The sequence below is a fragment of the Zea mays genome, chromosome 9 (genome assembly GCF_902167145.1).
Source record: "Zea mays cultivar B73 chromosome 9, Zm-B73-REFERENCE-NAM-5.0, whole genome shotgun sequence".
NCBI classification, from domain to species: domain Eukaryota; kingdom Viridiplantae; phylum Streptophyta; class Magnoliopsida; order Poales; family Poaceae; genus Zea; species Zea mays.
The window spans coordinates 126,074,723-126,101,481 of NC_050104.1; the positions used below are offsets into that span (position 1 = coordinate 126,074,723).

Below are 26,759 nucleotides of genomic sequence, written 5' to 3' on the forward strand. Positions count from 1 at the left end.
CTCAGGTACCCTGAGGCACTTCTTTAGCTGAGACACATGAAATACATCATGTACATCTGATAGATGATCAGGTAACTCCAGTTGATATGCAACTTCTCCCACTCGCTTTAAGATCAAGAAAGGTCCAATGAAGCGAGGGGACAACTTTCCTTTAACTTCAAATCTCCTCATACCCCGAAGTGGTGACACCTTCAAATAGACATGATCACCCTCCTTAAACTCCAGTAGTCTTCTCCTAGTATCAGCATAGCTCTTTTGTCGTGATTGTGCAATCCTCAAATTCTCTCTTATCATCCGCACTTGTTCTTCCGCCTCTTGTATAAGCTCAGGCCCAAAGAATTGTCTTCCTCTAGTCTGATCCCAATATAGAGGAGTACTGCATTTTCTACCATACAGAGCTTCAAATGGTGACATCTTCAAACTGGCCTGATAGCTATTATTATAAGAAAACTCAGCATATGGTAAACTCTTCTCCCAACTGCCACCATGCTTGAGAGCACAAGCTCTTAACATATCTTCCAGCACTTGATTAGTCCTCTCTGTCTGTCCATCAGTCTGGGGATGGTAGGCTGATTTAAAATTCAACTTTGTATCCAAGCTCTCATGCAACTTCTTCCAAAATCGAGAAGTAAACTGCGATCCTCGATCAGACACGATCTTCTTAGGCACTCCATGTAGACAAACTATCCGATACCGTTTGGGCCGGGCGTCGCTCCCTTTGGGCCCAATACCGTTTTTTTCCCTATTTTTATTTCCTTTTTCTTTTCTTTTGCTGTTATTTTCCTTTTCTTTCTTATATTTTAAATCCAAATTTCAACCTAGAATTTGAATTCAATTTCACAGCAGAATTTGTACTCAATTTGAATATTCTACTTGGTTATACCAAGGCATGATGAAGTTATATATTTATAAATTTATTTTGTATTATATGATATTCCTTCCCCATTTTCATGGTTTTGTTTTCAAACTAGGGTTTGAATGTTGTGGGCATATTAATACGTTGTTATTGATACTTTTATTTTTATTATCCACATATGCACAATCAAATAAACTCCAGCATGATGCATAGGTTATTTAGGTGTTCTTTGTTTTAGTTCATCTCTAAATTTTATGTATGCTCTTTTTATGATGCAAACGAGGCACATATAATAAGGAAATCACTATATAATCTCTGTATACAATTTTGAGTATTACAGTATCACACTAACAACGGTCTAGTATCTGCGTCAGAGGAAACTACTAAAATAAAATGCGCTGCCCAAGAAAACAATAAGCAATTAATAAAATAATGTTGAGTATCTCCTTCGCCCCTCCCCACCTGGCTCCTGCTCTACACAAGCAGTCAAGGGCCATAAAGCGCAGCAGGATCTCCCTCTGCCCAAAACCAAACCTGCCTCCGCACCTACCATTTCCTCCCCCAAACCACCATGGACTTCTCCGCCGGAGGGAGTGGGAGCGGCGGAGGAGGCGGAGGCGCCGGCGACGGCCGGGCGCAGGCGGAGCGCTGGCTGGAGATCGCCGAGAAGCTCCTCGCGGCGAGCGACCTCGTCGGCTGCAAGCGCTTCGCGGAGCGGGCGTTGGAGGCGGACCCGCTCCTCCCTGGCGCCGACGAGATCCTCGCCGTCGCCGACGTCCTCCTCGCCTCCCAGTCCATGGGCCCCTCGGGCCACCAGGACCCGCTCGCCATCCTCCAGCTGCCGCCTGGGGTCAACCCCGACCAGGCCTCCGTCTCCCGCGCATTCCGCCGCCTCGCGCTACTCCTCGGGCCCCGCAACCCGCACCATGGCGCCGAGATGGCGCTCCGCCTCGTCAACGACGCCTACGCCTTCCTCTCCGATCCGTCTCGCCGCCCCCCTCCGCCCGCCAATCCCGCCACTGGTACCCCTTCCTCCTCCCACTATGCGGCCGCTCCCGCCCCCGATCCCCGGGAGTTCTGGACGGCGTGCCCCTTCTGCTGCTACGTGCACCAGTACCCGCGTGACCTGGTCGGGCGCGCCCTCAAGTGCCCCAACGAGGGCTGCCGCCGCGGATTCGTGGCTTCTGAGATCCCGACCCCACCCACCGTTGTGCCAGGCACTGATATGTACCACTGCGCCTGGGGGTTCTTCCCCCTCGGATTTCCCAACGCGGCCGACCTGGGCGCCAACTGGAAGCCATTCTACAAGGCGTTCCCTTGGAACACGGCTCCCAGTGGTCAAGGTGCTGATGGTAGGAGCCATGGCAACCGTGGTGGCAGGCAGGCACAGAATGACAGTGCTCGTGGTGGCTCCTCTAGAGGTAGGATCAAGAAGACTACCGCCCGCAAGAAGGTCGGGGCAGGGTTGAGGAGGCGTTCTCTTGGTGGTGGTGTGGAGAGTGGCATTGATTCTTCGATGCTCGGGCAGGAAGGCTGGGCTGGGGATGAGGACGGTGGAGATGGAAGGACCGAGGAGGTGAGGGGAATTAACATAAATGAGGCGGCGCAAGCTACAGACGGCACTGGTAGGGTTAATGTTAGCGGTGCTGGTGGAGTTGAAGATATGGGCAACTTCCATATCGATGTTGATGCAACCGAGGATATATTGGGGAATTTGCACAACCTGCCCTTCCTGAGGGTGGACAATCTTGGGCGGATGATTTAACTGTTCTTATGGTTTGCTGTGGCTAGAAAAGTATTGTATGATTAGCCAGGCCGAAACAGATGTCTCAGGGACTGGCCCTTGCTGTTCAACTGTTCGTTTTATTTTAACTGTTCCATCTCCTGTTATGCCATGTTGTAGTTGTAGACTTGTTGTCTACCTTGTACCTGTAGTTACTTAGCATCAGACATGGGAAATTTGTATCTCCATTAGATGGAGATCATGCCCTTTGCCTTAGCAAACAAACTTGCGGAGTTTTATGGTGATGGAAATAATGCTTCAAAGAGGTGTGGCTGGTGCTTACCATGCCACTTTTGGTTTCTTCCTGGCATGGTGACACAAATGTTGCTGAGATCAAGTAAGTGAATTATGTTCTGCTTTCTGAGTTCGAAAACTTTCTTGGCTACAAAAGAACTAGTCTTAGTTATGATAACCTGTTGATTTGGTAATGATCATTACATTGTTCTGCTGTGTGAATTGATACTTGATACCTCTGATTTTTTTTATAGCCTGCTTAGAATTCCATATGTTACCTAATGAGATATATTCCATTTTCCATTGTTTCTGTTAACACCAATCCTACCACTTTTGTCATTATATATTTATTTGATTATTGTGTAGAGATCCATTATCAGATACACATGAGTTCTCAAATTGTTTCTTGATATGTCACAGTATAAGTTTTCTCCTACAGAAGATAGGATTCAATGATGACATGCCACAAAAAATAGTTGTGATTTTGTCCATCCTACTGCACTGTATGTTAGTACCATTTCAACAGTATATTTAACCATAAGAAATAGGTTAATCCCACAGCAGACTTTAATACTATATGCTAAATAAAGTGTTATCTTTCTGGATCATCTAGTCTTTGAAACACATGCAGAGCTTGGTCTAAATATTCTTTGCGGTAGCATGTAATAGAAATCATTGACTTGGGTGTTTGACATAGCAAGCACTTGATGGTTTTAAGTTACTAATGTTCAATTTTTCTGAGTATCCATATTAATGCAGAAGGCCATAGTTCATTTCCTTGTCGTTATTTTTCACTGAGAAAGAACAAAACATTGACTTCTTGGGGGAGTAGACTTATTACCAACGTTGGTGTCCTGTTATCTAGTTTAACCTGAACCTGTTCTTGAAAACTGTGTCAGAAAGTCGGTTTGTTCTATAATATATTGTCTGTGCTATGAGCTACAATAAGCAAGAGTATTTTAAATTAGAAAGCAGTTTTCTAAATGATGCAAAGGCAGATTGGTTTGAGATTGCACATGGAATTCTTTTAGTGAACATCTTATCTTAGTCAAGCAGTAGTTAAGATTAACTGTTTTACTTATTACCCCCAAGAACTCTTTGAAACTCGACTAACTATTCTGTGGTTTCTTTCAGGTAGATGACTGTTTTGGCCACCCGCAGTGGGTTGTCCATACCATGTCCTGAAGGAAGCAAAGTGCGGTTGGCCCAGCTTAGGGCTTGTTCGGTTATTCCCAAAACACATGGATTGGATGGGATTGGAAAAAAATGAGAAGATGTTTGACTTATTTGGGATTCAAACTCATCCAATCCCACTCAATCCACATGGATTGAGAGCTAACCGAACAAGCCCTTAGTGGGGATATCAGCAGCCCTCCCCTGAAGGGCGAATTCCTTTTGCTGTTTTAACCCATGTTTGTTAGGCCTTTTATTCCAGAAACCTATGCAAAACTCTGCTATAAGTTTGCCAAGAAATGCTAACTGCAGTTGTTATGTTTTCAGCAATTTCAGGGTAAGAAGATGTTAACAAGCAAAGCAACCTCTCTGCATTTGCAGGGAATTGCAGGGGAAGCCTTCTCTCAGTTTATCCCTTTCTTAGGGCCTCTTTGCATTTGCAGGGAGGGCTTATCTCGGTTTATTTCTTCTTCATACTCTACCTGAGTGGGAACTTTTGATGCTGAGTTTGTCTTATGCCTATTTATTTTAAGTCGAATGAAATATGAAGGCCAAATCTTGACTGATTACTAGTGACTATTTAGCTCGCTTACTTTCTGAATGGGGCCATTGCATTTTTTGATAGTATGGGTCCGTTTGAATCCTTGGAGCTAACAATTAGTTGCTGGCTGTTAAAAATTAGCTAAGATCCTATTTGAATACCAGTTAATATTCTGGCTAGTGTCTTACCAGCCATCTGTCACCTGATCCCTTCGTTTAAAATTCTAAAACGATTTTATTTTGAATATATTTATTTAATTACATATCTAGACATAGTGTAATATATCTGTTGGGGACTTGTTCTCAAATGATATAAATTAAGAACAAGGCAACACAAAAAGAGGTTAAATGGCTAATGTTCTTCGTCATTCGAAACATTATTTCACTTAAGATATAACGATTTTCGGACGAAGGTCATGAAGGACATACCTTCATCATTACGGCACATGATAGTGAAAAAGAGAATCACATGAAATGTGAAAGATAACACGAACGTTTATGTATTATTATCAGCTTAATTCTATTTTATTATCATGGAAAAATAGAAATGATATCAAGTTACAAATGTACCTTCGGCTTGAAAGAAGTCAAAAGTACGCTCGCAAAAGCAAATGTCAAGTCAACGTGAATAGTATGGGAGCACCGTTCATCTTCGGCTTGAAAGAAGTCAAAAGTACGCTCGCAAAAGCAAATGTCAAGTCAACGTGAATAGTATGGGAGCACTGTTCATCTATTTATAGGCACGGAACGCAGCCCATGTACAATTACACTCATGCCCTTTACATTTGTTAATGACTCTATAGTAATCCATCGAGGTCTAAATAGCCTTTTCCCTTTTAAGTCGGTTCCCCTTTCTGCTACCATGCCGAAGCTCCCCTGCGCACAGCTTCGGCTATGCGTCAACCTTCGTATTCTTCGTACTTCTTCACATTGTGGTTCTGATCCGAGTCCGAGGGTACCTGTTTATGTATTATACTCCAGAAACATTGTTAAATCATGTTTTTGAGGACCTTCGGAAGACGAAGGCCCCCAACAATAGTCCCTCGCAAGGTTAATTTGTTAGAATAACGAATTTAGATTGCGATATGGACGAAGACCTTAATCCGAAGGTCCGAAAAAACACCTTCACTTTGCTAGAATAGCAACAGTCAATGATAGGTGAGACCCTCCAACTTGGAGCGCGCTGAGCGTATAAATAAGAACTCACCCCGAGCACATTTGGTACGCCTGCTTTGCTTTGCTTGATTTCTTAGCTCTTGCTTTCCAACAGTTGCTTAGTTTCTTAAATTTTCTAAGCTTCGGATTTAAGGACATATTTTCGCCAGTTCCGAAGATAAGATGTCTCAAGACAAGAAGACAGTTGCTAAAACGAAGCTGACCGAAAAGGAGAAGCTTCTTGAGGAAAAGACTGTTGGATTTATTGAGTCAATTGCAAAGACAAATACAGAAAAAATTACAAAAGAAATTCTAGAAGGCTTATCTGAAGATACCGATGACAGCGATAGTTATGATGCGGAAAGTGGGGGCGAAGACTCCGAAGATCGGCTCTGGCGACCAAGTCACGCAGTCTTCGGGAAATCGACTATCAGACAGAGTTATCTTGATAACATGAGAGGAAGGTATTTTCGAGACATATCTATTGTGAGGGCTGACAACGGAGACAGGACTGTTCCTGTTCCTGAAGAGAATGAAGTCGTAATCTACCGAAGCTTCTTCAAAGCTGGGCTTCGGTTCCCCTTAAGCAGATTTGTGGTTGAAGTTCTGAAGATATATGAGATTTTCCTTCACCAGATTACCCCCGAAGCAATTATCAGAATGGGGATCTTCGTCTGGGCCGTGAGGAGTCAAGGTTTGGAGCCGAGTGTGAAATGTTTCTGTAGCATGCACAGACTTTCATATGAGACGAAGCCCTGGGGTAAGGAACAGTATCATAACAATTTTGGTTGCTATAGCTTCGTTGCTCGTTCAGGCTCAAGCTGCCCAGTGCCAACTTTTCGGAAGAGATGGCCTAGAGACTGGATGAAAGAATGGTTCTACATGAAGAATGATTTAAAAGTAAGAGGAGATATTAAAGAAATCATCATGCACCCCATCTGGTCCCGCTTCGGCCTTCGGAAACCGAAGGTAGAAATTGATGAAGCAGCCGAAGGATGCCGAAGGGCTTTCGACATAGTTTGCTCTTTCATCGGGACAAGGGATTTAGTCCAAGAACATGTGGCCTACAGGATATGGCCATTGGTAGACAACTGGGAGATGCCAAAAGAGACCATCAGCAACCCTAACGAAGGTGGTTTGGTTCGATTGAAATATACCTTCAGGTTTAGAGACCAATTTATCGAACCAGACGATAACTGGCTGAAATATGTTGAAAATACCAGTGATGAACTACTTGGGGCCTACTCCAAGTCTGAAGATAACACACTATCTGCGGCCTTCGGGAGCCGGAAAAAGAAGTGGCTAAATAGAGTTTTTGATGCTATTGGATTTATGTATCCTGACTACCGCTACCCGCCACGGGGGCAGAAGAGAAAGAGTGGAACTTCTGGGAAGGATGTTACTGAAAGGGAAATGTGCTCTTGGGCCATTTCTAAGTATTTTGGTGATTGAGTGCCAACACAAGTGCTTAAATGTGAATTTATGCTCATGGATGGACAAAGTGCAAATCAAGAGTAAAGGTATGTTTCTAGGCCTTAGTACATTGGTTTTATGTACTAATATACTTGTCTAAGTGTTAGAAACAGAAAGAAGAAGAAAAGAAAAGAGATGAAAAAAGGCTTGGCTGGGTACAGCCAAGACTCAGCTCGGTCTGGCACACCGGACTGTCCGGTGGTGCACCGGACAGTGTCCGGTGCGCCAGGCTGACTCGGCGCGAAGTGGCCGCTCTCGGGAATTCGCCGACGGCGTACGGCTAAAATTCACCGGACTGTCCGGTGTGCACCGGATTGTCCGGTGAGCCAACGGTCGGCCGGGCCAACGGTCGGCCGCGCGATCTGCGCGGGACACGTGGCCGAGCCAACGGCTAGAAGGGGGCACCGGACATGTCCGGTGCGCCAACGGCTCTCTAGTGGCCAACGGTCGGCTGCGCCATTTTAGGAAGGAAATCGGGCACCGGACAGTGTCCGGTGTGCACCGGACAGTGTCCGGTGTGCACCGGACTGTCCGGTGCACCCGACGACAGAAGGCAAGATTGGCCTTCCAGATTTGCTCTCAACGGCTCCTAGCTGCCTTGGGACTATAAAAGGGACCCCTAGGCGCATGGAGGAGGATCCCAAGCAACCCTAGAGCATTCTTGATCATCCACACTCAGTCTTTGCGCATTCGTTTGTCATTCTCAGTGATTCGAGCTCCGTTCTAGTGAGAACTTTGAGATAGTCTTTTGAGCTCGATTCTTGGCCGTGTGTGTGCGCATTTTGCTGTGGATTTGTGTGTGTTGCTTCTCTCCCTTACTCCGTGCTTCTTTGTGAACTTCAAGTGTAAGGGCGAGAGACTCCAAGTTGTGGAGATTCCTCGCGAACGCGATAAGAAAAGAAAAGCATAACACTGTGGTATTCAAGTTGATCATTGGATCACTTGAGAGGAGTTGAGTGCAACTCTCGTCCATTGGGACGCCACAACGTGGAGTAGGCAAGTTTTGTACTTGGTCGAACCACGGGATAAACCACCGTGTCTTCTCTGTGTTAAATTCCTTGTGGTTATCGTATTGTGCAAGATCTTCTCTCTAGCCACTTGGCATTAACTATGCTAACGCTTAATCAAAGTTTTGTGGCTTAAGTTTTTAAGTTCTACAGGATCACCTATTCACCCCCCCTCTAGGTGCTCTCAATTGGTATCAAAGCCGTTCTCTTCAAGAAAGGGAATAACCGCCCGAAGAGATGGATCCTAAGGGCAAGGGGATGGTGATCAACGACAAGGAGAAGGAGACCTTCGTCAACGAGCTCAATGATGACAAGCCCACCGACTCAGGCTCGGGCCACAAAAGAAAAGACGGGAGGAAGAAGAAGACAAGGCGCATCAAGGAAATTGTCTACTACGACAGCGACGAATCTTCCTCCTCCCAAAAGGACGACGACGACCACGATAGACGAAAGATGGTTAACTCAAACTTTTCTTTCGATTATTCACGCATCCCGCATAGTTCAAATGCTCAATTGCTCCCCATTCCACTTGGCAAGCCCCCTCACTTTGATGGAGAGGACTACGGATTTTGGAGCCACAAAATGCGTACTCACCTGTTTTCTCTCCATCCAAGCATTTGGGAGATTTTGGAAAGTGGAATGAAATTTGATAGCTCAGATAGTCCTGTGTTTATTAATGAACAGATTCATAAAAATGCACAAGCTACTACTGTGTTGCTAGCCTCTTTGTGCAGGGACGAGTATCACAAGGTGAGCGGCTTGGACAATGCCAAGCAGATCTGGGACACCCTCAAGATCTCTCATGAGGGTAACGACGTCACCTTGCTCACCAAAATGGAGTTGGTGGAAGGCGAGCTTGGACGGTTCGCGATGATAAGGGGCGAGGAGCCGACACAAACATACAACCGGCTCAAGACCCTTATCAACAAAATAAGGAGCTACGGGAGCACGCGATGGACGGACCACGACGTCGTCCGCCTAATGCTAAGGTCATTTACCGTTCTTGATCCTCATTGGTGAACAATATTCGTGAAAATCCCAGGTACACCAAGATGTCACCCGAAGAAGTTCTTGGGAAATTCGTTAGCGGGCGAATGATGATCAAGGAGGCGAGGTACGTGGACGACGCCTTGAATGGTCCGATCAACGAGCCGCAACCCCTTGCTCTCAAGGCAACACGAAGCAAGGAGGCGCTACCTAGCAAGGTGGCACAGATTGAGGCGGCCGGACTTAATGATGAAGAGATGGCTCTCATCATCAAAAGATTCAAGACGGTGCTTAAAGGTCGCAAGGGACAGCCAAGCAAGACCAAAGCCAAGGGGAAGCGCTCATGCTTCAAATGCGGTAAGCTTGGTCATTTTATTGCTAACTGTCCCGACAATGATAGTGACCAGGATCAAGGGAATAAGAGGGAGAAAAAGAAGAACTATAAGAAGGCAAAGGGCGAGGCTCACCTTGGCAAGGAGTGGGATTCAGACTGCTCCTCGTCCGACTCCGACAATGAGGGACTCGCCGCCACTGCCTTCAACAAGTCATCCCTCTTCCCCAACGAGCGTCACACTTGCCTCATGGCAAGGGAGAAGAAAGTAAGCACTCCTAATACTAGTACTTATGCTTCTTCTAGTGAGGATGAGTCTAGCGATGATGATGAGATAGATTACTCATGCTTATTCAAGGGATTATATGCCTTGAATGATAGGAATATACTGTTAGAAAAGCAAGAGGATTTGTTGTATGAAGAACATGATAAATTTGTAGAAGCTCAGAAATCTCTTGCTCTAGAAATTAAGAGGAATGAAATGCTCTCTAGTGAATTATCTTCTTGTCATGAAACTATTGCTAAGTTAAAAAGTTTTAATGATGATTTAAATGCTAAACTAGAAGTAGCTAGTAAATCTAATTCTTGTGTAGAAATTGTTGAAACATGTAATAGGTGTAAAGATTTTGACATTGATGCTTGTAGTGATCATTTAGTTTCAATTTCCAAATTAAATGAGGAATTGGCTAGTCTTAATGCCCAACTTAAGACTAGCAAGAATGAATTTGATAAGCTGAAATTTGCAAGGGATGCCTACACGATTGGTAGACACCCCTCAATTAAGGATGGTCTTGGCTACAAGAGGGAAACCAAGAACTTGACAAGCCATAAGGCTCCCATCTCCGCCAAGGAGAAAGGAAAGGCCCCTATGGCTAGTAGTGTGCAAAAGAACCATGCTTTTATGTACCATGATAGGAGACAATCTAGAAATGCTTATAGGAGTTGTAATGCATATAATGCCTTTGATTCTCATGCCATGTTTGCTTCTAGTTCTTCTTATGTGCATGATAGAAATGTTGGTAGGAGAAATGTTGTTCATAATTTGCCTAGGAGAAATGTTGTTAATGTTCCTAGGAAAGTAAATGAACCTTCTACAATATATTATGCTTTAAATGCTTCTTTTGCTATTTGTAGAAAGGATAGGAAGATAATTGCTAGAAAATTAGGGGCAAGATGCAAGGGAGACAAAACTTGCATTTGGGTCCCTAAGGATATTTGTGTTAACCTTGCAGGACCCAACATGAGTTGGGTACCTAAGACCCAAGCCTAAATTTGCCTTGCAGGTTTATGCATCCGGGGGTTCAAGCTGGATTATTGACAGCGGATGCACAAACCATATGACGGGGGAGAAGAAGATGTTCACCTCCTACGTCAAAAACAAAGATTCCCAAGATTCAATAATATTCGGTGATGGGAATCAAGGCAAGGTAAAAGGGTTAGGTAAAATTGCAATCTCAAATGAGCACTCTATCTCTAATGTGTTTTTAGTAGAGTCTCTTGGATATAATTTGCTATCGGTTAGTCAATTATGCAATATGGGATATAACTGTTTGTTTACAAATGTAGATGTGTCTGTCTTTAGAAGATGTGTTGGTTCACTAGCTTTTAAGGGTGTACTAGACGGCAAGCTTTACCTAGTTGATTTTGCAAAAGAAGAGGCCGATCTAGATGCATGCTTAATGGCTAAGACTTGCATGGGCTGGCTGTGGCATCGCCGCTTAGCACATGTGGGGATGAAGAACCTCCACAAGCTTCTAAAGGGAGAACATGTGATAGGTCTAACTAATGTTCATTTCGAAAAAGATAGACCTTGTGCAGCTTGTCAAGCAGGGAAACAAGTGGGAGGCTCTCATCACACCAAAAATGTGATGACAACATCAAGACCCCTGGAGCTGCTACATATGGACCTCTTCGGACCCGTCGCCTATCTAAGCATAGGAGGAAGTAAGTATGGTCTAGTTATTGTTGATGACTTTTCCCGCTTCACTTGGGTGTTCTTTTTGCAGGATAAGTCTGAAACCCAAGGGACCCTCAAGCGCTTCCTAAGGAGAGCTCAAAATGAGTTTGAGCTCAAGGTGAAGAAGATAAGGAGCGACAACGGGTCCGAGTTCAAGAACCTTCAAGTGGAGGAGTTCCTTGAGGAGGAAGGGATCAAGCACGAGTTCTCCGCTCCCTACACACCACAGCAAAATGGTGTGGTAGAGAGGAAGAACAGGACGCTAATCGATATGGCGAGGACGATGCTGGGAGAATTCAAGACCCCCGAGCGTTTTTGGTCGGAAGCCGTGAACACGGCTTGCCACGCCATCAACAGGGTCTACCTTCACCGCCTCCTCAAGAAGACGTCGTATGAGCTTCTAACCGATGAAGAAGATGTTCCGACGGCCGCTATACGAACCATGGCGATTGGAGAAGTGCGGCCACAGGAACAAGATGAACGAGATCAACCTTCTTCCTCAACAACGGTGCATCCCCCAACTCAAGACGATGAACAGGTTCATCAAGAGGAGGAGGTGTACGTGGAGCAACCCCTGGCTTCGAGGATGAACGGTATCCCGACCACGTGTGTAAGCTCTCTAAGGCGCTCTATGGACTTAAGCAAGCCCCAAGAGCATGGTATGAATGCCTTAGAGACTTTCTAATTGCTAATGCTTTCAAGGTTGGGAAAGCCGATCCAACTCTTTTCACTAAGACTTGCGATGGTGATCTTTTTGTGTGCCAAATTTATGTCGATGACATAATATTTGGTTCTACTAATCAAAAGTCTTGTGAAGAGTTTAGCAGGGTAATGACGCAGAAATTCGAGATGTCTATGATGGGCGAGTTGAACTACTTCCTTGGGTTCCAAGTGAAGCAACTCAAGGATGGCACCTTCATCTCTCAAACGAAGTACACGCAAGACTTGCTGAAGCGGTTTGGGATGAAGGACGCCAAGCCCGCAAAGACTCCGATGGGGACCGACGGACACACCGACCTCAACAAAGGAGGTAAGTCCGTTGATCAAAAGGCATATCGGTCTATGATTGAGTCTTTACTTTATTTATGTGCAAGTAGACCGGATATTATGCTTAGTGTATGCATGTGTGCTAGATTTCAATCCGATCCTAAGGAATGTCACTTAGTGGCAGTGAAGCGAATCCTTAGATATTTAGTTGCTACGCCTTGCTTCGGGATCTGGTATCCAAAGGGGTCTACCTTTGACTTAATTGGATATTCAGATTCCGACTATGCTGGATGTAAGGTCTATAGGAAGAGTACATCGGGGACGTGCCAATTCTTAGGAAGGTCCCTGGTGTCATGGAACTCTAAGAAACAAACCTCCGTTGCCCTATCCACCGCTGAGGCCGAGTACGTTGCCGCAGGACAGTGTTGCGCGCAACTGCTTTGGATGAGGCAAACCCTCCGGGACTTTGGCTACAATCTGAGCAAAGTCCCACTCCTATGTGACAATGAGAGTGCTATCCGCATGGCGGAAAATCCTGTTGAACACAGCCGCACAAAGCACATTGACATCCGGCATCACTTTTTGAGAGACCACCAGCAAAAGGGAGATATCGAAGTGTTTCATGTTAGCACCGAGAACCAGCTAGCCGATATCTTTACCAAGCCTCTAGATGAGAAGACCTTTTGCAGGCTGCGTAGTGAGCTAAATGTCTTAGATTCGAGGAACTTGGATTAAATTGTAGCATACATGTGTTTATGCCTTTGATCATGTTCAGTCTGCATTTTGTTGCTTATTGTGGTGCTCAAGTTGTACAAACACTCCCTGGACCTCACACGTCCGTTGCAAAGTGATGCACAGTTTTAGGGGGAGATGTGTTACAACTTGACCCTGTGAGACTAACCCTATGCTTGAGTTTGCTTGTTTTAGTCTCGAAGGAGACTTGAAAGGGAAAAGGTGGACTTGGACCATGAAAGACTTCCACTGCACTCCGATGAGAGGGTAACCTATTCCAAGTTCATCTCATGAACTCTTATTGCCATCTGCTCTTAATTGAAGATATTGGTGAGACAATGGGGTTATAGGGCCAAGATTAATCCCGTTTTGGTGCTTGATGCCAAAGGGGGAGAAAATAAAGGCCAAAGCGATAAATGGATCAGCTACCACTTGAGAGATTTTGAAAATAGTAGAATAGAGTTTTTTTTGTTTTATCAGAACTCTTTTATTGTCTCTCTTGTCAAAAGTTGGCTTCTTGTGGGGAGAAGTGTTGAGTATGGGAAATAGGGGGAGTTTTTGAAATCTTCGATCAATCTCTTTTGGAATGACTCTCTTTATGCTTCAACATGTGTGTTTGACTTAGAGATAGAGATTTGAGTGTGATTTGCAAAAACAAACCAAGTGGTGGCAAAGGAATTTGAGTTTTATTTGAAGTGATATTGCACTTGTTCTAGTTGCTTTATGTTGTGTTGGCATAAATCACCAAAAAGGGGGAGATTGAAAGGGAAATGTGCTCTTAGGCCATTTCTAAGTATTTTGGTGATTGAGTGCCAACACAAGTGCTTAAATGTGAATTTATGCTCATGGATGGACAAAGTGCAAATCAAGAGTAAAGGTATGTTTCTAGGCCTTAGTACATTGGTTTTATGTACTAATATACTTGTCTAAGTGTTAGAAACAGAAAGAAGAAGAAAAGAGATGAAAAAAGGCTTGGCTGGGTACAGCCAAGACTCAGCTCGGTCTGGCACACCGGACTATCCGGTGGTGCACCGGACAGTGTCCGGTGCGCCAGGCTGACTCGGCGTGAAGTGGCCGCTCTCGGGAATTCGCCGACGGCGTACGACTAAAATTCACCGGACTGTCCGGTGTGCACCGGACTGTCCGGTGAGCCAACGGTCGGCCGGGCCAACGGTCGGCCGCGCGATCTGCGCGGGACACGTGGCCGAGCCAACGGCTAGAAGGGGGCACCGGACATGTCCGGTGCGCCAACGACTCTCTGGTGGCCAACGGTCGGCTGCGCCATTTTAGGAAGGAAATCGGGCACCGGACAGTGTCCGGTGTGCACCGGACTGTCCGGTGCACCCGACGACAGAAGGCAAGATTGGCCTTCCAGATTTGCTCTCAACGGCTCCTAGCTGCCTTGGGACTATAAAAGGGACCCCTAGGCGCATGGAGGAGGATCCCAAGCAACCCTAGAGCATTCTTGATCATCCACACTCAGTCTTTGCGCATTCGTTTGTCATTCTCAGTGATTCGAGCTCCGTTCTAGTGAGAACTTTGAGATAGTCTTTTGAGCTCGATTCTTGGCCGTGTGTGTGCGCATTTTGCTGTGGATTTGTGTGTGTTGCTTCTCTCCCTTACTCCGTGCTTCTTTGTGAACTTCAAGTGTAAGGGCGAGAGACTCCAAGTTGTGGAGATTCCTCGCGAACGCGATAAGAAAAGAAAAGCATAACACTGTGGTATTCAAGTTGATCATTTGATCACTTGAGAGGAGTTGAGTGCAACTCTCGTCCGTTGGGACGCCACAACGTGGAGTAGGCAAGTTTTGTACTTGGCCGAACCACGGGATAAACCACCGTGTCTTCTCTGTGTTAAATTCCTTGTGGTTATCGTATTGTGCAATATCTTCTCTCTAGCCACTTGGCATTAACTGTGCTAACGCTTAATCAATGTTTTGTGGCTTAAGTTTTTAAGTTCTACAGGATCACCTATTCACCCCCCCTCTAGGTGCTCTCAGTTACTTCAGCCGCCTCAAGCGAGCCCGCGCCAAAGAAGAAAAAGGTGGAGGTTCTTACTCACCGACCGCGCTACATTGAACCGGCCACAGTGCCTGACTTTGGCGGTGAGACCTCTTCCGCTACTGAAGCCGAAAGACCTGCCCTTACGCAGAGAATTGAAGAGCCGGCTGCATTGCCGAAGGCTGACAAAATTGAAGAACCAAGACCCGAAGAGACAAAAACATCAGAAATTCTAAGCCCTTCGGTACGAGTGGAGGCGCCGAAGATACAAAAAGATCTGGCAACTACCCCAAAGAGAAAAAGGATGGCTAGTGTGTTAGATATGCTGGAGACGATAAAAACTTCAAGCTCTACTCCAGGAAAAATTGCCAAGGCTTCGAAAGCACAAGTTGAAACCGAGACAAAGCTGACCGTAGCGGAAGCTACAATGAGCCGGGCCGATGCTGAAACTGGGCCTTCAGAGCTTATCAAAGAGAAATCCTCGGAAATTAGAGAAAAGACAGCGGAGGAAGAAGTTATAGAACAAATTTTGCCTGAAAAATCTGCCGCTCCTACTCCCGAAGCTTTGAAAGAGAATACTGAGTATATTATCCGTCATGCTTCGGGAAAAAATGTCCCTAAAGAAGAAAAGCGAGAAGCTCAATAGTATGCCCAGAAACTGAAATATCCAAAGGGGGCATTGGTATTCAACGGCAGTGGAGAAGAAGATTTCTTGTATTTTCTCCCAGACAGCAAGGAGATTTCTGTCTGCCGGGAGATGAGCAGAAGCTTCGGATTCCCGACACTAGAAGACGGGCTTTCGGTGCTATCGAAAGATGAATTGGCCGACAGTTTAGCATATAATAGTTTAAAGGTGTGAGAATGAATTTTTTGTACTTAAAAACGAAAATTTGTTTTGTTTGCTTATACTTAATACCACACTTCTTTTGCAGGGCCTAATTCTTAGCAATGCCCTCAGGGCGCAGAAAAATGTCGAGGACGAAGGATGCACTATAGCTCTGAACAACCTTCATTTCGAAGTAATTGAACTAAGGAACGAAGGTCTTGAAAAAGATAAAATATTAAATTCATTGGTGAACAAAATAAAAGAAGACGAAGCTACTTCCAAAGCCCAAGCTGAAGCTCAGAAATGCGAAATTTCAGACCTTCGGAAACAGCTGGCTGAAGAAAAATTGAAATGTGCTATTGCCGAAGCTGACCGAGACGCCAGTGATTACTGGAAAAATTATTAGGAAAAACAGTTGTAGAACTTCGCTCCTCAAAAGAAAGATGTTATGAAAAATCTGTAGAATATGTGAAAAAGATAAAAACTAGCTTCGCCAATGTTGGCGCATATTCAAGTGAAGACAACTTTGTACGGGCGATCCCGAAGGCCCAATTGAATGGATCAGTAGTGAGGCCGAAGCCTTTGAGGAGATTTTAAATGACCGTGGGGACGTCTGTGCCTTCTCTGGCGCGAGGGGAATTGCAGCTATTTTGGAGAAGGCAGGTTGCGAACATGTGAAAACTTTGGCGCAAGCCGAAGCTGCTTTATCTATTGATGATACGAAGGACCCCTCAGCCGAAGCAAGCTTAGTTGGTGGAAAATTCTTCACTGACATCTGGGAAAATGGCGGCCGAGGGATGGCCCACGAAATAATAAAGAAGAGCGAAAAAGATACTCATGATGCTAGTGAAGCAACGAAGGCAGCTGAAAAAGCTGCGGAACTCGAAAGGCGGATAGGTATTGCTTAATAGCTTTTAACTTTGTTGTTTATTTTTGTGACTTCAAACTTATTTACGTTTTCTACCGCAGCCGAACTATCTCCTCCCCTAGAGCCCTTCGAGTCATTGGTCGACCCAGAGGCAAAGGAATCAACAGAAATTATTAACATGGCCGAAAGCATTATGGACGAAGTCGTTACTCAACTGCTGACCGAAGCTGCAGACAAAGTTTTGAAAGAAGAAGAATATATATTATAAAAATATTGCTAGAATATTAATGTAACATTTGCTGGACTATGCTTGTAATATTTGGTGCTCATGGGTTCTTAATGTAATGTATAAATGGCTTTGTAATTTATTTCTTTGCGATGCATGAAACTTTTTATGTACATACCGTTTTTAAGCTTTCGGCGAAAAAAATATCTTCCCTTCTTTTCATGCTTCGTAAAGAAGAGCTTTAATGCTTCGTGAAAAATCCTCCAATCATCGCAAAAACATTAATGCTTCGTCAGTAATAGACTTTCTTCCTCCATATCAGAGTACTTCATAAAAAAATGCTCCAAGCGTCGCCAAAACACTGATGCTTCGTCAATAATAGACTTTTTCCTCCACATCAGAGCTGATAAAACTGTATTTGTTCAAAACTTATTTTGTGCCTTAGCACAATTTCACTTTTTCGAAGCATCCTCCGTAGGTCAACATTGTATCTCAACATTGTATCCCCTTCTTGTGCCATTGGTGCAATATGATGTATGATGTTATGTTATGCGAAATGATGTGATGATGTTATGCTATGCAAAATGATACTTTGTGCCGAAGACACACACTCACATCCCCATATTGGAATACACAATCTCTTTGCCGTTAATTTTTCGGCTTCACCGCTTATTTTTCGGTGTATTATCGCTGACTTTTCGCTGTAAGTTCTGCATTCCCTTAGTAACGTCTTTTGAACTTCTTCGCCTTCTATTTCGGCGGTATTCGCGTTGACTTTTCGCGCTTCGCCTTATATTTCGGCGGTATTTGGCTCTGCATTCCCTTTGGAACGACTTTTGAGCAGAAAACTTACACTGCGCTCCCTTAGGAACGACTTTTTGTAGCTTCGACAAACTTACGCTGCGTTCCGTAGAACGACTTGTTGTAGCTTCAGAGATACTTGTGATGTACTTTTTGGCCGCGCGTTCTCTTAGGAACGACTTTTGTGCTTCGGCCACTTTTTTGGACTCCGTAAGTCTGTGGAGAAGATATATTTTCACTATGGCAAAAACGAAGCTATTACAAGGAATTGAAAACAACAAGAAAACTAGGTTTTCAATAATTGTTCCTTAGTAAGAAAGAAAATGACAATGAATGTAAAAACTGTTTCAGGGGTAGGATATCTCTTAATAGATATGCTTGGATTCTGGCACAGTACTGTTGACTATGCGAGCTTCGGACTCCTTCCTGAAATCTCGCTGTTGGTGGGTCTGTTGTCTCCCTTCTGGCTGCTGGCCCCGTGGATATACAGGTTGGCGGAGGTGGAGGCTGTTGCCATGATGCCTGTGGCTGGCTAGCCGAAGCAACAGAAGCTGCAGGATGGTTACCCACATACTCTGGTATGTAGGGTGAGTGATACGAAGTAGTGTGCATGACCTGTTTCGGCTGGTTCTGTTGGGCTGCAGCTTCTGCTATTTCCTTCTGTTTCTGAATGGTGACATGGCACATCCTTGTAGTATGGCCCTTGTCCTCACCACAGAATAGGCAATAAAATTTTCTAAGCTGATCCTCAAACCTTCCTCCGAAGCCCCTGGCGCCTCTGCCTCTTGGAGCTGGCGGCCGAAGATAGCTTTGTTGCTGTCCCGAAGCTTGCGAGGAATATTGTGGCCTCTGTTGCTGACTTCCTCTGTCGTCATTCTAGGTGGAGTGGATTGATCTGACGTGTCTTGGGTGTATTCTCCCTTCGAAGCCCCTGGTCATCTCAGAGAACCTGTAGGCTTCCTCCCTTCTTTGACAAAAGTCATTGTCAGCGCGGATGTATTCATCCATCTTTTGAAGCAGCTTCTCCAAAGTCTATGGAGGCTTTCTAGCAAAATACTAGGCAGTAGGTCCTGGACGAAGCCCTTTGATCATGGCCTCAATGACAATTTCATTGGGCACTGTAGGCGCTTGTGCTCTCAGACGCAACAACCTTCGGACATATGCCTGGAGATACTCCTCGTGATCTTGCGTGCATTGAAACATAGCCTGAGCTGTGACTGGCTTCGTCTGGAAGCCCTGGAAGCTTGTCACCAGCATGTCTTTGAGCTTCTGCCATGAAGTGATAGTTCCTGGCCGAAGAGAAGAATACCATGTCTGGGCCACATTCTTAACTGCCATGACGAAGGATTTGGCCATGACAGCTGCATTGCCTCCATATGAAGATATGGTTGCTTCATAGCTCATCAAAAATTGCTTCGAGTCCGAATGCCCATCATACATCGGAAGCTGAGGTGGCTTATACGATGGGGGCCATGGGATAGCCTGCAGTTCTGCTGCCAAAGGACAAGCATCGTCAAAAGTAAAGGTACCATGATTAGAATCATCATACCATCCATCATCATCGAACAAGCCTTCTTGATGAAGCTCCCTGTGTTGGGGCCTTCGTTCTTGTTCATCTTGAGCAAGATGGCGTACTTCTTCAGTGGCTTCGTCAATATGCCTCTTAAGGTCGGCTAGTCGGGCCATCTTCTCCTTCTTCTTTTGTACTTGTTGATGAAGCATCTCCATGTTTTTGATTTCTTGGTCCAACTCGTCCTCCTGGGGTGTTGGACTAGTGGCCTTCCTCTTCTGGCTTCGGGCCTCTCGAAGAGAAAGGGTCTCCTATTTCGGGTCTAGCGGCTGCAGAGCGACAGTCCCTATCGCTGAAGCTTTCTTCGGTGGCATGACGAAGGTCAGTGCTTGCCGAAGGTGGTCGTAAAGAGTTCACCGGAGGTGGGCGCCAATGTTGGGGACTTGTTCTCAAATGCTATGAATTAAGAACAAGGCAACACAAAAAGAGGTTAAATGACTAATGTCCTTCGTCCTTCGAAGCATTATTTCCTTTAGGATATAACGATCTTCGGACGAAGGTCATGAAGGACATACCTTCATCATTACGGCACATGATAGTGAAAAAGAGAATCACATGAAATGTGAAAGATAACATGAACATTTATGTACCATTATCAGCTCATTTCTATTTTATTATCATGGAAAAATAGAAATGATATCAAGTTACAAATGTACCTTCGGCTTGAAAAAAGGCAAAAGTACAAGCGTGACGCAAAAGCAAATGCCAAGTCAGCGTGAACAGTACGGGAGCACTGTTCATCTATTTATAGGCACGGGACGCAGCCCATGTACAATTACACTCATGCCCTTTACATTTGTTAATGACTCTATAGTAATCCATCGAGGTCTAAATAGCCTTTTCCCTTTTAAGTCGGTTCCCCTTTCTGCTACCATGCCGAAGCTCCTCTGCGCACAGCTTCGGCTCTGCGCCAACCTTCGTATTCTTCGTACTTCTTCACATTGTGGTTCTGATCCGAGTCCGAGGGTACCTGTTTATGTATTATACTCCAGAAACATTGTTAAATCATGTTTTTGAGTACCTTCGGAAGACGAAGGCCCCAACAATATCTAAGTGAGAATGAAATACAAAGGTCAAATCTTGACCGATTACTATTAACTATTTAGCTCGCTTACTTTCTGAACGGAACATGATAGCCATTGGATTTCTCGATAGTATGGGCGCATTTAGATTCGTGGAGCTAACAATTAGTTGCTAGTTGTTAAAAATTAGCTAAGATCCTATTTGGATCCTAGTTAGCCTTAGTTTGGGTACTCAGTTTGGGTACTCTAGTATTGAGAAGGAATGGAGTGAATTGAGAAGTATTGTGGGAGTTTTTGATCTATTGGGATTTAAACGCTCCCTAATCCCTCCAAACCACTTCAATCCAAGATTACTCAAACTAGGCCTTAATATTCTGGCTAGTGTTTTATCACTAGGTTATCATCTAGTAATTTTGTTTTGAATTATAAGACGTTTTGATTTTTCTAAATATATTTATGTTATTATGCATCTAAACATAGTATATAACTAAGTGTATAAGAAAATTTATGTATCTAAAATTAAAATGTTTTAATTTGGAATTGAGGGATAAGCTAAAAATTATTCCTCTCTTTTTAAACTACAAATTATTCTAGATAGATAATAAAAGCTATGTATTTTTTTAAAAAGTACATATCTAGAAGATCAAAACTACTTATAATTTAGTATGGAAGTGGTGGATCTTACATGGTTTTCTTAGGGTAAACACCCATTTGGCTCTAATGATATTGTAATTCTTTGGTGTTTGTACTAATTCCCACATCCCATTTCTTGTAAATCTGTTTAGCTCTTCATGTATTGCATTTGTACCAACAATAAATGCTTCTTCAATCCTTGTTGGCTCATGAATGATACAAATTAGTGTTGTTTACAAAATGCTAGCCTTAACCTTTTGCATAATACTCCTCAAATCTCCAATAATTTTATTGAATGAATGGTACCTTGCAATAGTGATTGGTTGGCCGACTTGATCTTAAGTAGAGTTTGGTTGATTACTTGATTGTGCCACATGAGTTGAACTAGACATTTATTGATCTTGCACTTGTAGACTTTGATCTTGATAATGATAACCACTTGTTTTATCTGGCTCAGAAATTGGCTATCCTGGTTTGGGATACTCTAGTCAATAGAAAAACTGGTTAAGTTGTCCTATGACTATGACCCATGCAAGCCGGTTTGGGGGTAAGAATCGACCAAGTCGACTTACCTACTATAGAGGTTGTTTTGGTGCTGCTTTGGTGGCTTCGCTACTTTATCTTGCTTTGTCTTAAGTCCATCTCACCACTAGTCGGTGTGCATGTGCTCCATGTGTGGTGTTTGGATTTTTGGGGCTTGAGGGCCTTTGGCTTTGAAACGGGATAAAAGCTGAGGTCTATGGCGTGAAAATTTTGATTGGCTCCCATTCACACACACCCTCTGGCTGCCTTGCTTAGTCCTTTAACTAGTTGATAGAATTAGAACTTAGAGTATAGCTCATCTGTGGCAGAGATAACAACATATCTAGCAAAACCTTAGTTGCATATGTTGATAATTTGCTTTGTTCTGTAGATTTTATCAAGGTGAAAGTTAGAGGTTATAGATGGAGTAGAATTTTAGAAAGTCTAATTCATCATCTTCCCTCTTAGGTATCATGATACCTTGAGATGTCACTTCTTTTAGGTGTCATGATCCTTTGAGATATTAAAAGCTTAAGTGAACACTAGCATCCTTCCATAAGAATATGATTGTCGGGGATGGGGCCACCGGACCTCTAGGGCCACGAGTTAGAGGGAACAGAAAGAGCCCCGTTCGTGTAAATCCACCCTTATATGACCCTGCGCTCCGAGCTAGGGGTCGGGTGAGGTGAAGCGGGGCTGGGGAGCTAGATGGACCGTTGAGGGATCGCTTGAGTAGACCTCGTGTGACCATTGGATTACACATGCCATCAATGCTATGCACGTCACATCAATTGTGCCTGACACCAAGTCAGAATTCAGTAGGCATATAAGATCGATGCCTAAATCAACTCATAACCTACGAATGTAGGCTAGAGTCCCCCTGACGTCCTACGAGGACCACAAAGCGACAGAGGAAGGCCAGTGTTGTGGGCCTTCGGCTTCCGAAGGTCCTCAAAAACATGATTTAAACAATGTTTCTGGAGTATAATGTGTGAACAGGTATCTTCGGACTCGAATCGGTACCACAGTGGGAGAAGCCCAAAGAATACGAAGGTTGACACAGCACCGAAGCTGTGAGCAGGAAAGCTTCGGCATGATAGCAGAAAAGGGAACCGACTTAAAGATGAAAAGGCTATTCAGACCTCGGTGGATTACTATAGAATTACTACCAAATGTAAAGGGCATGGATGTAATTTTATATGGGTTGTGTCCCGTGTCTATAAATAGGTGAACAGTGCCCCTGTACTGTTCACGCTGACTTGGCATTTACTTCTGCGTCACGCTTGTACTTTTACTTTCCTTCAAGCCGAAGGTACATTTGTAACTTGATGTCATTTCTATGTTTTTATAATAATAATATGAAAATGAGTTAATAATTATGCATAATTATTTTTGTTATCCTTTATATCACATATGAATTCTTCTTCATTATGGTATATTGTGTTTATGAAGGTATGTCCTTCATAACCTTCGTCCGAAAACCATTATATCCCAAGGGAAATAATGCTTCGAAGGACGAAGGACTTTGTCGTTTAACATTCTTTATGTTGCCTTGTTCTTGACTCATAGCATTTGAGAACAAGTCCCCAACATTGGCGCCCACCTCCGGTGAACTCACTTCCACTCTTTGAGTTTTGAACACCTTCGGCAATCACAAACCTTCGCTATGGCGCCGAAGAAAGCTTCAGCAATTGGAGCTGCAGCTCTCCAACCACTAGACCACAATCAGGAGACTCACTCCCTTCGGGAAGCCCAAAGCCAGAAGAGGAAGGCTGTCAGCCCGACACCGCAAGAGGACGAGCTAGACCAAGAAATCAGAGACATGGAGATGCTTCATCAACAGGTGCAGAGGAAGAAGGAAAAGATGGCTAGGTTAGCTGAACTGCAAAGGCAGATAGACGAAGCCTCTGAAGAAGTTCGTCATCTTACTCAGGATGAGCAGAACCGAAGGCCTCAGCACAAAGACCTTCATCAGGAGGATTTCTTCAACGAAGATGACTGGTATGAGAATTTCCACCATGGAAATTTTGCTTTTGATGATGCTTCTCCTCTGTCTACTGAGCTGCAGGCTACACCTTGGCCTCCGTCCTACAAGCCGCCCCAGCTTCCCATATTCGACGGCCATTCAGACCCGAAGCAGTTTTTGATGAGCTATGAAGCAACAGTATCTTCGTATGGCGACAATACTGCAGTCATGGCAAAATCTTTTGTTATGGCTGTCAGGAGTGTTGCTCAGACCTGGTATTCCTCCCTCCGACCAGGAACGATCACTTCATGGCAAAAGCTGAAGGACATGTTGCTAACCAGCTTCCAAGGGTTTCAGACGAAGCCGGTCACTGCTCAAGCTCTATTCCAGTGCACCCAGGATCACGAAGAATACCTTCAGGCGTATGTCCGGAGGTTCTTACGTTTGAGGGCACAGGCGCCAACAGTGCCCAACGAAATTGTAATTGAAGCCATGATCAAGGGACTTCAGCCAGGGCCTTCAGCTCAGTACTTTGCTAGGAAGCCTCCTCAAACTTTGGAGAAGCTGCTCCAGAAGATGGACGAGTATATTCGGGCCGACAATGATTTTCGTCAAAGAAGGGAGGAGGCTTTCAGGTTTTTCGAGATGACTAGAGGCTTCGGAGGAAGATTTTATCCGAGGCACGTCAGGTCAATTCACAATTCCACTCAAAATGATGATAAGGGGAGTCAGCAGCAAAGGCCACAGTGCTCCTCGCAGGCTTCGGGGCAACAGCAAAGCTCCTTCCGGCCGCCAGCTCCAAGAGGCAGAGGCGCCAGGGGCTTCGGCGGAAGGTTTGGAGATCAACCAAGGAGAATATTTTGCTTGTTCTGTGGTGAAAACAAGGGCCATACCACCAGGATGTGCCATGTTACCATCCAGAAGCAGAAGGAGATAGCCGAAGTTGCAGCACAACAGAGTCAGCCGAAGCAGATCATGCACACTGCTTCGTATCATTCGCCTTATATCCCAGAATATGTAGGTAACCACCCTGCAGTTTCTGTTGCTTCGGCGAGTCAACCTCAAGCTTCCTGGCAACAGCCTCCGCCTCCGCCTCCACCACCGCTGCAACAAGGCCAGCAGCCAGAAGGGGGCCAATATGCTCAACATCAAAGGGACCTTAGAGAACAGTCTGAAGCTCGCACAGTCAATAGCACTATGCCAGAGTCGAAACACATTTACTAACAAGTATCCTACCTTAATAGTAGTCTTTTCCATTCAGTTTTATTTTCTGTGTAATAAAGGACACTTTTTAAATTTCATGTAATAGTTTCGTTGTTTGCCATAAGGAAAATATATCTTCTCCACAGGCTTAAGTTGTTGAAGCTTAAAGATTTGTAATAGCAAGAAGGACCTTCGAATTATCAAAACTTTATTTTAAAAAGGCACAGTATGAATTCTTCGAAGCAACAAAAAGTCGTTCTAAGGAACGCAGAGTAAGTTTGCTAAAGTTACAAAAAGCCGTTCCAAAGGGAGCGCAGTGTAAGTTTTCTGCTCAGAAGTCGTTCCAAAGGGAATGCAGAGCTTACAACGAAAAATAAACGCTGATACCGCCGAAAGTAAAAGGCGAAGAAGCTCCTAAGGGAGGCTTACAGCGAAAAGTCAACGCTGATACCGCCGAAAGTAAAAGGCGAAGAAGCTCCTAAGGGAGGCTTACAGCGAAAAGTCAATGCTGATACCGCCGAAAGTAAAAGGCGAAGAAGCTCCTAAGGGAGGCTTACAGCGAAAAGTCAACGCTGATTTAAAAAGATTATGTGTTTTATTGCAGGGATGTGCGTGTATCTTCGGAATAAATACCATTTTACATAGCATAACATCATCGCATCATTTCGCATAGCATAAGCATCATACATCATGCTGCATATGGCACAAGAAGGGGACACAGTATCGATCTTCGGAAAAATGCAATATTGATCTTCGGAGTGTGGCTTCGGAAAATATTTTCACGAAGCTTGGGTATTCTTCATCAGGACGCTATGGATATTGTTCTGATAAATGAAAATTCTTCTTCACGAAGCATGAAAAGAAGGGAAGGTGTTTTTTCGTCGAAGACTCAAAAACGGTACGAATGTAAAATTTCATGCATCGTAAAGAATTGAACCATAAAAAAACAAGTATACTACATTCAGGATTACAAGATATTACATATATTACATTTCAGATGTTTTTACAATAGCACCTAGTCTTCCCTAAGTACTACTTCCGCAGCTTCGTTCAGGAGTTGATTGACAACTTGATCCATGATAGCTTCAGCCATCTTTTTAATTTCATCATCGTCTTTCGGGGGAGGGCCCGGAGACGCTTTAGTAGGATCTGAGGGAGGACAAGATACAGCTACGTTGCTATTACAAATGGCGAGCGAAGTTTGAAATCAAAAATTATAAAACAATGAGAATCATTAGTTAATACCTATTTGCCCTTCAGGCTCTGCGCTTTTCTCAGCAGCCTCGGCCACTTTTCTAGCATCATGGATGCCTTTTTCGCTTTTTTGGATAATTTCTCGGGCCATTTCTCGGCCACCATTATCCCAGATATCGGTGAAAAATTTTCCACCCACCATGCTAGCTTCAGTCGAAGGGTCTTTTGCATCTTCGAAGGACAAGGCAGTTTCGGATTATGCTAAAATTTTTACATGTTCGCAGCCTTTCCTCTCCAAAATGGTGGCAATCCCTCTGGCACCCGAAAAAGCGCATATGTCTCCACGGCTATTTAAAATTTCCTCAAAGGCTTCAGCTTCGTGATTAATCCATTCAATAGGGCCTTCGGGGTTGCCTCTGGTAAAGTTTTCTTCGCTCGAAAATGCGCCAACGCTGGCGAAGCTAGCCTTCATTTTCTTAACACACTCTTTAGATTTGTCATAGCATATTTTCTTGGATGAACGAAGCTTTTCAACAGTTCCTTCTAAATGATTTGCCCATTGGTCGCTAAGTTCTCGCTTCGTTTCTTCAAGTATGAGTTCTTCTTTAGCTCGCGCTAATTGCCTCCGAAGGTCGTCAATCTCGAGCTTTTGGGCTGCAGCTTGCGCTTTAGAGGCGGCTTCGTTCTCCTTTATTTTATCCACCAATGTAACT

The 26,759-nt window shown here is 44.3% G+C and overlaps 1 protein-coding gene across 1 annotated transcript; it reads left to right on the plus strand.

Moving 5' to 3' along the window:
• The first annotated feature begins 1,406 nt into the window (after window positions 1-1,406).
• On the plus strand, window positions 1,407-2,734 carry LOC100193861 (Chaperone DnaJ-domain superfamily protein). Its single transcript, NM_001138941.2, has one exon. The coding sequence runs from the start codon at window positions 1,428-1,430 to the stop codon at window positions 2,619-2,621; it is 1,194 nt and encodes a 397-aa protein (NP_001132413.2). The 5' UTR covers window positions 1,407-1,427; the 3' UTR covers window positions 2,622-2,734.
• The last annotated feature ends 24,025 nt before the right edge of the window (window positions 2,735-26,759 follow it).

What these genes read in the sequence shown, in the direction of transcription:
- LOC100193861 (NM_001138941.2), top strand. Translation starts at nt 1,428, where the DNA reads ATGGACTTCTCCGCCGGAGGGAGTGGGAGCGGCGGAGGAGGCGGAGGC.